Here is a 14,425-nt window from a genome sequence, read left to right on the forward strand (position 1 = left end):
TCTTCCTCCCTTCTCTCTCCCTCTGTCCCCTGTGCCCCAGGGCCCCTTCCTGGACTTCCTTTTTTATTTTTAAATCTCCTTTGCCCTTCCTTGCATATCTCAGAGTGAGAGTCTCTTGGCAGACCCAGAACACCAGGGATGAGCACCTGGAAAGGAGTCAGATACTTCTTTAGCATTAGAGGGGAAAGAGGGGCTTGGAGACAGAAGTTTGAGGCCTGCGTAGTCACTGCCACTCTAGGCCTCAGCTTCCTCATCTGTAAAATGGACACAGTATTTGCAGGCCTCCCCTTGCTGGGTTGTTGTAGGGCGAGTCCTTTTAGTGCCGTATAAGTGGGACACGGGGGAGGTTTGTTTAAATTGAGGCTGTGATTTCATGGAGAGACAGCTCTGTAACTTGAGAGCCTTGGGGAGGGGGCAGGTAGAGGCTAGGGCAGGATCCATGCGGCACCTCCCCCCTTCCTGTGCGTCCTGTGTTGTTGTTTATTACTTCATATTTATCGTCGCCCTAAAGCCTGGGCACCCCGCCCTCCCATGAGCAGCAGACTCCCCTCCTCTGTGATTGGCTGTGGTTTCTGGGGCCCCAGGGCTGGGCCCCCACAGAGCAGATGTGGCCCTGGTCTGATTTCCCCAGCAGGTGTTTCCCAAGCCTGGGGAGGATGGGTGGAGAAAGGAAGCTGGGCTGGAGTAGGGGATTCCTCGGCTGCTCACCCTGAAACTCGGATGGGTGATGGATGGATGAGGGAGGAACAGACTGAACCTAGCAGATCCCCTTTGGGCTCTGGGGGGACAGGGCAGCGTCACCCCTCAGGAAGCTCTGGTCCTGGGCTCCTGGCACCCTGTGGGCACCCAGCGTGTGCTGTGAGCAGGTGGCATGGGGCCAGGAAGCCCTGCTCAAGGGAGGGGTTGGGGGAAGGAAGCTATGTCCTGATAAGGACCAGCTGGGATGCTGCTCTCCAGCCCCACCCCAGCCTGCCCAGCCCTCCCCTACTGGACGGTGGAGATAGGCAGTGGGCCCAGGGGTACTGGCCTGAACATCCCACAAACAATCATGGACCCCATGTTCCTCCCCCAGCCCAGTAACAGCCCTGTCCCTGACCTTAAGGAAACAAGTTCATACACAGTAGATAGATTGTTCAAAAAGAGGAAAAATAACCTCATGTCTATAATATTGTTGCAGATACTTGGTAGGCTGTGGGGGAATAGCCCCATCTGTGTGACTTTGGGCTAGTCACTTGCCTGCTCTGGGTTTGTTTCCCACTGTAAATAAAGACATGATTTCAAGGGTTCCATCCAACAACGAACTTGGTTGGTTTTAACCTTGTATGTTGGATTCTGTAGTTATTCAAGCCTTCTCCACTCTGCCCCCACCCCTGCACTTGAACCCTTTCCCAAACACTGGCTTCTCTCCCCTGAAGCAGGGGACACACTTCAGGGCTCCTTCTTCCAAGCCAAGAATCCTGGGCCAGATCCACCCCAGGTCAGAATTTGGAAGATGGCAGTGCCCCTCTGGGAATTTTGGTCTGTTTGGTCAGGGCTTACCCTGTGGAGCCCCTGCAGGTTCCCTGCTAGGTACAGCTTCTCCAGCACAGACGGAGAAACTGAGGCACTGATGTGGCTTCAGTGTCCTGGCACCAGGAACTGGGAGGGGCTGGTTTTGTTTCCATATTCTATTGATTTCTCTCTTTTGGTTTTAGGGTTTCAAGGCCAAGAGGAAGTTGGATTTGGAGGGGATGGGACGGCAGGGACTCTCTGAGTTCCGGACACCCAAGGGGAAGTGCAGCAGAGGAGATGGCCTCCCAAGTCCCAAGAGTGAGTGTTCAGGAGCTTTGCGGAAAGGGCTGGGCCCGGGGACATGGCCAGGAAAATAAAATGTGTGAATGAACGTGGCTTTCCTAGATCTCTGCTCTGTGCTTCAGTCACTGTGAGCATGGACACGCAAAGGTATAAAAATGAGTCCTTGCTCTCAGAGGTCACAAGCATAGAGCAGAGAATGTCAGAGCTGGGAGGCACCTGAGAACATGAAATGTCAAAGATAAGAGGGTCCTTAGAACACAGGATGTCAGGGCCGAGAGGGCCCTTAGAACACATGATGTCAGAGCTGGGAGGGGCCTTAGACCATAGAAGGTTGGAGCTAGGAGACATGTTAGAACTCATTGTCTTGAACATTGCATGGTGCCTTGGAGGTGACCTTGGCTTCTGGTTTGGGCCCAGTGAAAGATTGCTCTGAAACCTGTGACATCTGTCCTCCAAGCACTAAGTGAGGGAAGGGCTCATTATGCCATGTTGGCCATGGCAAGTCTCAAAGAGAATCACCTAAGGTGCAGTGAGATACCTTGGTGATTCAGCCTGATGTGGGTTAGGATATGATATTTCCTGTGGGCTCAGAAAGACCTGAGTTTTGAACCTTCCTGACTCTATGACCATAGTAGACAAGTCACTTAGCTTCTCTCAGCCTCAGTTTCTTTATCTGGAATATGGGTACATCAACACCTATACTATCTTCGTCACGGGATGAGGAAAGTGTTTTACAAAGTGCTATATAACTGGGAATTATTCTTACCCACATTGATGAAGTCACCAGTCCTTGGTGTGTTGAAGCACAAGTAGCTTACTCAGAGCTCCTTCCTGGTTTTGTTTCTTTAAAAATGTCCCATGATCCACCATTCTTCTCATTCATTCCACACACTTCCAGATCCCATAATTCTGAGTCCCCCGGAATTGGCTAGCTGTGAGGAAGCCGTCCAGTGGCTTCCCTGATTCTGAAGCAAGCCGGCTCCCAGCAGAATCTTCCCTGAGATTTCTGGTGGTATTATGGAAAGAGTGGTGGGCATCCAGTCAAAAGCCCAGCCTGTATGATTTGAATGGGTCTCTTCACTTCAGCCTCCATTAATCCATCCAAAAAAGGACAAAACTCCAGGCATGCCAAGAACCTGACTGCAAAGAAAAAAGCCCAATGAATACAACTACAGCATTCTGGGTTTTAGTGTCTGATCTGCCAGGAGCAATGTTACTCATTTTAACATTAAATCCACTTTCAGCTTGGAGAGAGACCTTCCCAGCTGGCATAGTCCCTTGTGTCCTCTAACATGAGTCACTTTTCCAAAATAGTTTACACTGATAGGAATCCTCCACTAGGAGAGGCTGTCTTAAAACACAGGCTGGGTTACTGTTCCAGATTTGAACAGGCCATTCCTCCTGCACCATTCCCTTCACTCCAGGGGGCCAAAGATACCTTAATCTTTTCTCAGTGGAGCAGTCTGGGGCCCACCACCAGTCCCTTCAGGCAGGAATGTGAATGGGCTGGAGTTATTCTTAAGTCTTACAGTACCCAGGGCAGCTAGGTGGCTCAGTGAATAGAGCACCGGCCCTGGAGTTAGGAGGACCTGAGTTCACATCCGGCCTCAGACTTAACACAAAAACTAGCTGTGTGACCTTGGGCAAGTCATTTCACCCCAATTGCCCTACCTTCCCCTCCAAAAGGAAAAAAAAAAGTCTTACAGTACCCGAGTTAACTTTTTTAAGCTATTAGACTGCCTTAAGGTATCAGGATATTGGGCCTGAGTTACCCTGTCTTCAGGTATCATTCTTAATCCATTCCCCTACAAAAAAACCTTTTGTCCAACTATCAGCCACCTTTCCAAGGGACTTCACCTTTGAGATCTGGAAAGGACTTTGGAGAAAAATAACAGCAATGGTTACTAGGTCTACAAAGCACTTTCCATGTTTTAACTTACTTTGATCCTTACAACAACCTGAGAGGTAGGTGTGATTACAATCTCCATTTTACAGATACAGAAACTGAGTCTGAGGGAGGTTTACTGACTTGCCCAGGATCACACAGCTAGTAAGTGAGGCAGGATTCAAATTTTTTTCAGTTTTATTTAAAAAGGAGGTTTAAAATATATTTAAAGGAAGTTTAATAAATTAATAAAAAACTGATTTTTTAAATTAACATTTATTATTTGTGTACTTTAATTGATATTGATGAACATGATATATAAATCTATTTAAAGAAGATTTAATGAGAAATAATAATGAATTTTTATTAATATTTAATAGTTATGTATATTTACTATTAGTGCATAATATAATAAAATCTATTTAATGAGAAGTAATATTAATAATGAATTTTATTAATAACTAATATTTTGTCTCCAAAACTAATATTAATAATTCCTGTAACCTGAACATGTTAAAATGGGGTTATTAATACCAAGTGATGTTATAATTAATTTTATTAATAATAAATACTATTTAAAGGAGGTTTTAACACTCAGAATCACAGAATTTTTACGGCCAGAAAGGGCCACCTAGTCAAGCCTAGACCCTCTCCCCATACAAGTCTTTGGTGTGACATATTCTATGAGTGGTCATCCAGCCTACGCTTGAAGATGCCACCATCTCCAAGACCTCCCGTCCCTCTCCTGGATCCCTCTGATTGTTGGGATTGTTGGGAGGCCTTTCCTGACATTGGCTAAACGTCCTGTCTTGGTGCGAGGAGGCCCTTCTCCCGACACGCCCGGTCCCTTCTGCTGCTCTTCCTCAGGTGACATGGACTGAGAGTTCCTCACCATCCTGGATGCCCTCCTGCTTATTGGTCCCTAAGCAGTGGTGCCCAGACCTGGACAACGGCCAGAGCCTGCTGGTTGGTCTGCCTCCCTGCCTCCAGTCCCTCCCAGACACTCCAGGCCCCTCCTCCACTCAGCTGCCAAAGTCACCTTCCTAACATGCAGGTCTGGCCACGCCGCTTCTCTCCTGCTTCATAAACTTGGCCAGCTCCCTGTTACCTCCATCTTCCATCTTATTCCCCTCCTCATATTTTTCTATCCAGTAATACTGGCATCATTGCTCTCCCAAGACCCTGCCATCTCCAGACACCGGGCATTTCCCCTGGCTGTGCCCTGTGCCTGGAATGCCCTCCCAAGGCTAGCCTTCTGGGTGAAGCTTTCTCCTGATGCCCCTCAGGGCTCGTGCTGTGTATATCTTGTTTGTGCCTGGTTCATGATAGCTAGCACTCACCTTTACAAATATCTGATTTGTTCCTCACAGCAGCCCTGGGAGGAGGTAGGTGCTGTTATCATACCCATTTTATGGATGAGGAAACTGGGGCTAAAGTGACTTGTCAGCTGGGAGGTAGTGAGGCCAGCCTCCAGTCGGCTCTTCCTAACTTCAGGCTTCCTGGCTGCCTGCTTGCTCCCCCCTGCGAGTCTCCCAGTTCCTCGAGGGCCAGGGACTGCTTTACTGCTTTTCCTCACATCCCCAGTCCTTGGACAATTAGGGGGCACCATACTGCATGGAGCGCCAGTCCCGGAGTCAGGGAGACTCATCTTCCTGAGTTCAAATATAACCTCAGATGCTAGCTGTGTGACCCTGGGCAAGTCACTTTACCCTGCCTACCTCAGTTTCCTCATCTGTCAAATGAGCTGGAGAAGGAAATGACAAACCACTCTAGTGTCTTTACCAAGAAAACCCCAAATTCGGTCACGGAGAGTTGGACGTGACTGAACAAGAAGAATAAACATCCCCACTCCTTAGCAAAGGGCCTGGCACATGGTAGATGCTTAATAAATTCCTACTGAGTTGATGTCATCCAGAAGAGCTCTGACAGAGTTTGAGTACAGTGACAGATTGCTGTCACCCCCGTATTCCTCTAGCAATGCAGCACTCACTAGCTGCTGAATCATAGCTAAGCTTGTGTTCCACTACAACCTCCAGATCTTTTTCAGAACAGTCTAATTGTGGCCCCATCCTGTATTTGTGAAGTTGGTTTGTAGAACCCATGTTTTTCCTCTATAAGTTAGGGGTGATAATTATACTGTCTATTTACCCCTCAGCATCATGGTGAGGCAAGCATTTTGTAAAACTTAAAACCTGTAAAAACGGGAATTAGAATAAGATTTATTTCAGTTGATGCAAAGTGCTTAATAAATGCGTGTTGATTGACTGGAAGTGAAATCATTCAATCAATACCTGTTAAGCACCTACTGTATGCCAGGGACCATGCTAAGCCCTAGGGATAAGATGAAAAAGGATCTAGCCAGGGGTGGAGAACCTGCTGCCTCCCTCGAGGCCACACGTGGCCCTCTAGGTCCCCAAGTTCAGCCCTTTGACTGAATCCAGACTTGACAGAACTTCTGTAGTTTTGTGTTCAGACAAAAGGTTGCACTTGAGGACCTAGAGGGCCACATGTGGCCTCCAGGCCGCAGGTTCCCCACCCTTGACACACCCTGCCCTTGAGAAGCTCCCAGTCTGTGGGGGAGAGAACCACAGATGGACAAGCTACTGAAGCTTGTCTGAGAGGGAGGCGCTGGCATGGGGAGGAAGGGGAAAGCAGCAGGAAGACAGTGTACAGAACGCTTCCAACAGCGCAAATGAAAAGAGCAGAAAATGAATGAGACTGAGCTAGACCCTTCCTTTCTTTGTAGGAACAGAGGGCAGTGAGTGTGGACGGTGCATCTACTGTTAGTTTTACTGGCTTTTTTCTTTATTACAAGGAACAGCTTTTGGCAGGGGGGGATGCATGTATTCGGAGGCAAAGAGGATTTTAAAAAGCATCAAGAAAGGAGTAAGCTGTTTTTTTTTTAAGTACCTACTATGTGCCAATACTGGGCTGAGCACTTTGCACTCTGGTCCTCACGACCACCCTAGGAGGTTGGTGCTGTTACTCGCTCCCATTTTACAGATAAGAGACTTACCCAGGGTCACACAGCTAGGCCATGGCTGGGTAAGGTTTTAATAACATTTTTTAAAAGGGGCGGCTAGGTGGCCCAGTGAATAGAGCACCAGTCCTGGAGTCAGGAGGATCCGAGTTCAGATCCGGCCTGAGACACTTAACACTTACTGGCCTCATGACCTTGGGCAAGTCACTTAACCACAATTCCCCTGCCTTTCTCCTCCAAAAAGCAAAAAGAAAAATGAGAATGAGGATTCCCTAAGCCAGGTCTTTGCCTTCTTTTCTGCCTCATCAGCTCCCAAGTCCCCAGGTGAGAAAACAAGGTATGACACATCCCTGGGGCTGCTGACCAAGAAGTTCATTTACCTGCTGAGCGAGTCAGAGGATGGGGTCCTGGACCTGAATTGGGCAGCTGAGGTGCTGGAAGTTCAGAAGCGGCGCATCTATGACATCACCAACGTGCTGGAAGGCATCCAGCTTATCCGGAAGAAGGCCAAGAACAATGTCCAGTGGGTGTAAGTGGCAGGGAGGCGCCCCCCCCCCGGGGGGGAGGAGGACTGTCCTGGCTGGGAGGGGTGGGCCTTGGAGCCCCAGCCCCTTGTTAGGCTCCCTAGAGTGGGCCCCCAGCATCAAAATGTTCCCTGCAGAGCTTCCCTGAGACAGCCCTGTGGCAGAATGTAAGCTCACTGAGGGCAGGCATGGTTTCATTCTTTGTGTTCCCCAGCACCTGCAGGTGCACATAGTAGGCACTCCATACCTGCCGATGGAGGGAGGCACCGCAGTGATTTTTGCACTCCTTTCACTCAAGTGTTAAGCGTGCCGTCTGGACTGGGCCAGACTCAGCAGCCATCTCAGCCACTTCCCCACCCTCCGGTTTCAAGGCCCTGATGCTGGGGCCAGGCCTGGCCAGGAGTTAAGAGTGGGGGTGTGGGGCCTCTCTATTCCCAGAGGCAGGGGAATGTTTGAAGACCCGGCTGGGCCCAGGAAGCAGCAGACCCTGGGGCAAGAATTAAAGGAGCTGAGCAACATGGAGAGGACCTTGGACCAGCTGATTCAGAATTGCACCTTGGATCTGAAGAACCTGACGGAGGATGAGACCAACCAGAGATATCCTTCTGAGGAGGGTGCCTGGGCCATGACGGGGGGGATACTCCTACTGGGAGCCAGCGAAGGTGGGGGGGTATATGCAGCACTGAGTTCTGGTCAGGGAGGAAGAGGGAAACCAGGCTAAGGAGCTCGGAGCTGACAAGACCCCCATTTCCCTTAACCCAGCTTCCACATTGGCCTATGTAACCTACCAGGACATCCGGGCTATAGGAAATTTCAAGGACCAGACAGTGATTGCTGTCAAGGCCCCTCCTGAGACTCGCCTGGAAGTCCCTGACCTGAGGGAGGTGAGGGGTGATTGTACTGTTCTAATAGAAATCCGGGACTTAGGAAACTTTACCCCCAGGGGATCAGTCATCCAAGGTACCATCCAGGCTCCCAGCAGGTCAGGGCACTGTCATGCAGCGTTTCATGGAGCCTGATAGTATCCTAGGAATGTCAGAGATGGAGTAAGCCTTAGAACATGGAATGTCAGACCAGAGACCTGAGGAAATAGAATAATAGTGGTGAATGGGACAGGAAGAGAGAGTTTTAGAACAAACCTATCAGCTGGAAAGGACTTTAGAACCCTGGATGTCAGAGCTGGAAGGGCCCTTAGAACACAGAATATCAGAGCTGGGGCCCTTAGAACCCAGGATGTCAGAGCTGGGAGGGCCTTAGAACACAGGATGTCAGCTAGGAGGGCCCTTAGAACACAGGATGTCAGAGCTGGGAGGGCCCTTAAAACACAGAATGTCAGAGTTGGGGGCCTTAGAACACAGAATGTCAGAGCTGGGAGGGCCCTTAGAACACAGGATGTCAGAGCTGGGAGGGCCCTTAGAACACAGGATGTCAGAGCTGGGAGGGCCTTAGGACACAGGATGTCAGAGCTGGGTGAGATCTTAGAACACAGAGTGGTTGGGTGGGTGGGATTTAGAATACAGACTGTTTAGAGCCAGAAAGGTGTTTTAAAAATTTCTAATGCAATATGACAAAATAGATAAGAGTGGGAGACTTGGAATCAGGAAGACCTGCATTTAGATCCTGCATCTTTCACTTTCTAACTATGACCCCGCTCCCCTTCCCCCTGCAACAATTGCTTAACTTAATCTGCCTGCCTCATTTTCCTCATCTGTAAAATGGGAATAACAGCCCTTATTCCACTTGTTATTGTGAGACTCAGATGAGATCACATCTCTAGGGCACATTGCTAACCCTGAAGCCCCACAGAAATGTGAGCTGTTGTAAAAGAATGACTTGCCCAGCAGCTCCACAGCCAGCTAATGGCCGACTATAGCATCTCCAGACTTCCATCCTGGTGTTCTTTCTGTGCTGCTGAATATGTGCCTGCAGTGTGTGTGTGTCTGTATGTGTGCATGCATGTGTGTGTGTGTGTGTGTGTCTCAGGGGAGGGGTCGCTGAGGGCCAGATAGAACTCCGACAAAGGCCCTCACCCATTCCCCAGCTTCCTGCACAGCAGCAAACCTGCCCTGAGGGTGTCTCTCCCTCTCTTGTCTCCCAGGATAACCTGCAGATTTATCTGAAGAGCACCAATGGACCCATTGAGGTGTACCTGTGCCCAGAGGAGAATCGGGAGGCAGGCAGCCCCTCCCACGAGGCTGCCCACTCCGGCCCAGGGCCCTTTCCCGGCCTGCCTGGAAGTCCTAGCAGCTCTTGCAGCCTGGATCTCATAGCACCCCCAGGTAGATTCTGGGACAGGATTGTGGTCTCTTTTCTCTCATTCTAGGAGTAGAAGAGTCCACCACCCCACCCTGGGACTCTAGCCCCTTGAAGCTCCCTCCCCAAAAAATTTGTTTAGTTCAGACTTTAATTTTACAGTCATAAGGATCATCAAAGAAGATTCCTTGATCACATACTTTGTGTAGGACATTTTGAGCCGTAGGAGGGGATGTGGAGAAACTTAGTGTGAGAGCAGTCGCTGAATCACTGGTGGGAAGTCTTGAACATAGAGGGCCCTTAGAACACAGAATGTCAGAGCTGGGAGGGCCCTTAGAACACAGGATGTCAGGGCTGGGAGGGCCCTTAGAACACAGGATATCAGGGCTGGGAGGGCCCTCAGAACACAGGATGTCAGGGCTAGGGGGGCCCTTAGAACACAGGATGTCAGAACTGGGAGGGCCCTTAGAACACAGGATGTCAGAACTGGGAGGGCCCTTAGAACACAGAATGTCAGAGCTGGGTGTGCCCTTAGAACACAATGTCAGAGCTGGGAGGGCGTTAGAACACAGGATGTCAGAGCTGGAAGGTCCTTAGAACACAGGATGTCAGAGCTGGGAGGGCCCTCAGAACACAGGATGTCAGAGCCAGGAGGGTCCTTAGAACACAGGATGTGAGAATGTCCTGTGCTCCCTCCTCATGTTACAGAATAGATCCCAGAGGCTGAGTGGTTTTCCCCAGATCATGGTGCTCCTTGGTGACAGCCAGTTCTTGGACCCTAGTCCAGTGGTCCTTATAGCCCAGCACCTCTTCTGTACATGTAGAGATCACTGGCACTGCCTGGTTCATTGAATAAGCATTGTGTGCATGGCATACATAATGAATGGAATTTGTTTAGTGTGTTAAAGTTTGCACAGTTCTTTACATGTGTTATTTCATTGGATCCTCACAACAATGCGGGGAGAGACGAGAAATCAGAGGCTGAAAGCAATTGTGTTCTGTGCAGGGTCACATAGCCAGCAGGAAGTATCTGCCTCGACTTGAACTCAGGTGTGTCCTGTGTCCTGGCCCATCTCTCTTCACTAAGGCACCATTTACCTGCCTCTAGTCTATGTGCCCTTTCATAGTGTAAGATTCCTGGGAGTGACTGGTGATCAGGAAAAGCTTACTGAACGAGGTGGGGTTTTGACCTTGCAAACCTCTCGATTTTTCCGGCTTCCTCCTCCCATAGGCTCTGGGTGCTGAAGTCTAGACAGGTGGATAGATTTCCCACTTCTGCCCTGGAGAGGAGGGCAGGGGCTGTGTCTTTTGTCCATCTAAAAACCCCCCTTCTCCCCACAGATACTCAGCCCTCCACTCCATAAGACTGAAATAAAGTCGCAGCCCCCAGGCCTTGATACTTGGGCCATGATAACATCAATACTTAGTCAGACTTGATGACTAGTGGGCTTTCACATGCATTATCTCAGCTCCTCGAAACCTACTGGGCTCAGAATTATTATCCTCATTTTTTCAGATAAGGAGACTGAGGTTCTCAGAGGTTCCAGAAAAATGAAAACTAGGTCTCCAAGTGTCCCGGTCTGATACCTTTTACCCCACCTCCCTCCCAAGATTCAGAATGCCCTGGGAACGTCTGGGAGGCACACCCCCATTTCCCTGCTTAATCCCCTGGCCTCCAGCCCAGTTCCCATCTCTTTGGCCTAGGCCTGGGCCCCACCCTGCTCTTCCTCCTGTACCTTGCCAGGGGTGGGGTGGAGCCTTTCCCTCCTGAGCTCTCTGTTGGAGTGGGGGGAGCCCTCTGAGTTTGGGCAGGAAGGTGACATAATCCAGTCCCAGGAACAGCACTGAGGGGCTTCAGGTGGCTTCAGTGAGTACCAGGCCTACTCATAGCCCTTCCAGAGCTGATGGAGGGATGGGGGAGCACCAGCAAGGCCCCACCTCCCCAAATCCTTCAGTCTAGAATACCTGTCCCAGTGCCTGACGTTCTACCATTAGGAAGTCATTCTTTTAGAAGGTGAAGCCCTTTTGGTCTTCCAGAGCCCCCTGTTAGCTTTTATTAGCTTGCAGCTTAAGGAGGATTTGCTTAATCTTCTAGGAGTGGAGGGGGAGCCCACAAATGAGAAGCCTCAGTTCTCTGTTTTTCTCCTAAAAATAGAATATTAGGCATCTGTGGGAAGGTGGGTCATAGTGAGAGGGGGGAGTATTTTAGGGGGTGTGGGACGGTCCTCCCAAAATTCCCTTCATTTATACACATACAGAATGTGAGGCACAGTAGAGAGAACTTTGGACCCCTCCTTTCCCCACCCTCCCCCCCAAGTCTGGAGCTCTTCCTGCTGTGTGATATTAGGCAAGTGTAACATCAGCCGCTAGGTGGCGCCATAGTGCCCAGAGTGCAGAATCAAAGAAGACCCCAAGTTCAGATAGGACCTCAGATACCTGACTAGTGCTGTATGGCCTTGGGTAAGTCACTTGCCTTCCTCTGTTTGTCCCGTATAAAATGGGCATTGTAATAGCACCTGCCTCCCTGCGTGGTGAGAATCAAATGAGATCATATTTGTAAAGCACTTCTCACAGAACCTATCGTATAGTAGAGATTTAAAAAATGCTTCCCTAGGAAAGTGACTATATCCTTTCCAGGCCTTAATTTAATAAATGATTTTTGATGGGTTGTTTAACTTCCCCATCTGTAAAAGGAAGAGGTTCTGGGGCAGATCACCTGATCTCAGAGCTAGACAGTTCGCTGAGGCCATCTGAGTGAACCCCCCACTGGCAGTGGCTTGGAGGCTTCCAGTGACGGGGAGCTCACCACCGGATGAGGTATGGGAGGTCACTAATGTGGGAAGATGGCTGCCTTTGTAATTATCCTGGCTCTCACTGTCTGTGGGGTTTGGGGCAGGTCACCCTGGGCCTCAGTTTCGAGGTCTAGGACCCTGGGATCTCACTGTGTAAGGTCCCCTCTAGACCTGGCATTTGAGGACCTTAGCAGCCAGCCTGTTTGTAGGGGTCCCTGAGGGATGGGTGGGAGTGTAATAACTCCATCTCTCTCCTTAGCTGTGGCTCTGAAGTCCCAGGCCCTGCTGGAAGTGAATGAGGGCCTCCTGGACCTGCCCCACCCACTCCTGCAGCAGACAGAGGACCAGCTCCTGTCCTCGTCCCTGAGCGGCTCGCCTCTGGTCAACTTCTCCCCGCCCCTGGATGAGGAGGACTACCTGTGGGGCCTGGATGGTGGGGAGGGGGTCAGCGACCTCTTTGAATCCTATGACCTGGGAGATCTCCTGAGGAACTAAGCATTCTCAGCACTGGGCCCTCAGAGCAGCCATTGTGGGCCTGGGGAGGTTGGAGGGTGGGGTCAGGGGAGTGCCCTTCTCCTTTGGCCCTTCCTAGCTCCCCAGTACCCTCTGGTTTTACTTCCCTTCTTCAAGGAGTCAGACTCCAGTAGCAACAAAATTGGGGTGGCAGCTGTTTGTGGGATGGTGTTCAGGGATGGGAGGGGGTGGCAGGTTGCCTTCCCTCCACGCCCTGCCCTGTTTGAGTCTGACCCAGGGTCAGGATGGCTCTTCTTCCTTCTGATCCCCATCCCTGATCAGTTCCCAGGGGCTGCTTCCCTCTGTGGCTCCCAGGCCAGGCAGAGGGGCTCCTTCCTGGGGGGAGTCCACTCCTCAGAGGGGTTTAGACCTGAGTTAATGGTGCTTTGGTATGCCTCACGATGCACTTACTCATTGTTGTATTTATTTGGGATTTTCAGGTTGAATTGCTTCCATGTTTTGCCCAGACTCCCTGGGGTTGGTTCAGCAGGGGAAACGTTTGTTTCTATTTTTTCTTTTAAAGGAAGATATACTTTCCCCGATGTGGCCAGTCCCCTGCCTCCATACCCCTGCCCCAACTCAGCTAAGACCTAGAGTTCTGTCTGATCTTCCTAGGTAGTTCTCATACCTTCCTCAGCCTTAGTGGGGAGGGCTATGTGTGTGTGTGTGTGTGTGTATGTGTCTGTCTGTCTGTCTGTCTGAGGAGCTTGGCAGAACAATGACCAGACCAGCTAGGCCAGTGACTGGCCATCCAGCTCCTTCCCCTTCCCATTCTAGGCAGACGAGGACCCTCTAGGCAGCTAAAACCATCTTGGTTCCCTTGGTATGTGGGACCTGCATTATTTCCAAGGCCTGATGGGAGTTGTGTCATGCCATGGAAAGATGCCAGCTCTGCGGCTCCAGCTGAAGTGACTGCAGACTTTAAGTCCAGGAAAACTGCCCTCTCTGTCTTGCCACTGATTGTCCAGGCCCCTGGTGTGTGTGTGTGTGTGTGTGTGTGTGTGTGTGTGTGTGTGTGTGTGTGTGTGTGTGTGTGTGTGTGTGAATGTGTGAGATCTGTGATGTGATTGATGGGAAGGTGATTGGTATTCCCTCCCAAAAGGCACTTGGGAGTGGTAGGAGATTGTGCGTGGGATGCCCACCTAGTCTCAAGGTCCTAATTTGCTGGGATACTTAGGAGCCATCTCTTGCCCTCCCCTCATATCCCCCCCCCCCAGCCTCCTTTCCCTATTCTTTGATCTGATCCTTTTTGATCACTAGCACTACCAGTAGAGGGAAGGGGGAGTTGGTACTACCCAGTAGGAGACTCCAGTTCATTCCACCTTCCCTCCACTCCCCTTACCAACCACCTTTGTGAGAATCTGCTTCCATTCCTCAGCTAAGTTCCACTGGACAAGTGTTGAGGCCCTGCCACCCTGCTGGGTGGTTGGACAAATGCTGACACTCAGTGCCCTTTGGTGACTGCCTGTGACCCAGTTCCCTGGGGCTCTGAGACAACTCTCCTTTCCCATTGCCCTCCCTGGGGGATTAGGGACTGCCAACAGCTTTGGTCTGCCAGCAAAGATGTGGTTTTTTGGGGGGAGTGAGAGTGGACCCAAGCCCCCTTGGCACTGGGCTGGGAAGCACTTTTTATTTTTTTAAGTTGAAATTTGTGGCATTAAATTGGTTTGCAATGTGAAGTTAA

General features: G+C 50.3%; 1 protein-coding gene across 1 annotated transcript in view; it reads left to right on the forward strand.

Moving 5' to 3' along the window:
* Positions 1 to 14,425, forward strand: part of E2F2 (E2F transcription factor 2) — a 19,564-nt gene extending 5,139 nt beyond the window's left edge. The window contains exons 2-7 of the mRNA XM_069079586.1: positions 1,695 to 1,809; positions 6,969 to 7,188; positions 7,622 to 7,780; positions 7,953 to 8,067; positions 9,282 to 9,462; positions 12,488 to 14,425. Of these exons, the coding sequence (XP_068935687.1) occupies positions 1,695 to 1,809; positions 6,969 to 7,188; positions 7,622 to 7,780; positions 7,953 to 8,067; positions 9,282 to 9,462; positions 12,488 to 12,723 (1,026 nt within the window). The 3' untranslated portion in view covers positions 12,724 to 14,425. The remainder of the gene's footprint in view (positions 1 to 1,694; positions 1,810 to 6,968; positions 7,189 to 7,621; positions 7,781 to 7,952; positions 8,068 to 9,281; positions 9,463 to 12,487) is intronic.

This window comes from Petaurus breviceps, unplaced genomic scaffold, assembly GCF_028583685.1.
Source record: "Petaurus breviceps papuanus isolate PSGF00001 unplaced genomic scaffold, PetGlider_PUasm1.0 91041, whole genome shotgun sequence".
NCBI lineage: Eukaryota > Metazoa > Chordata > Mammalia > Diprotodontia > Petauridae > Petaurus > Petaurus breviceps.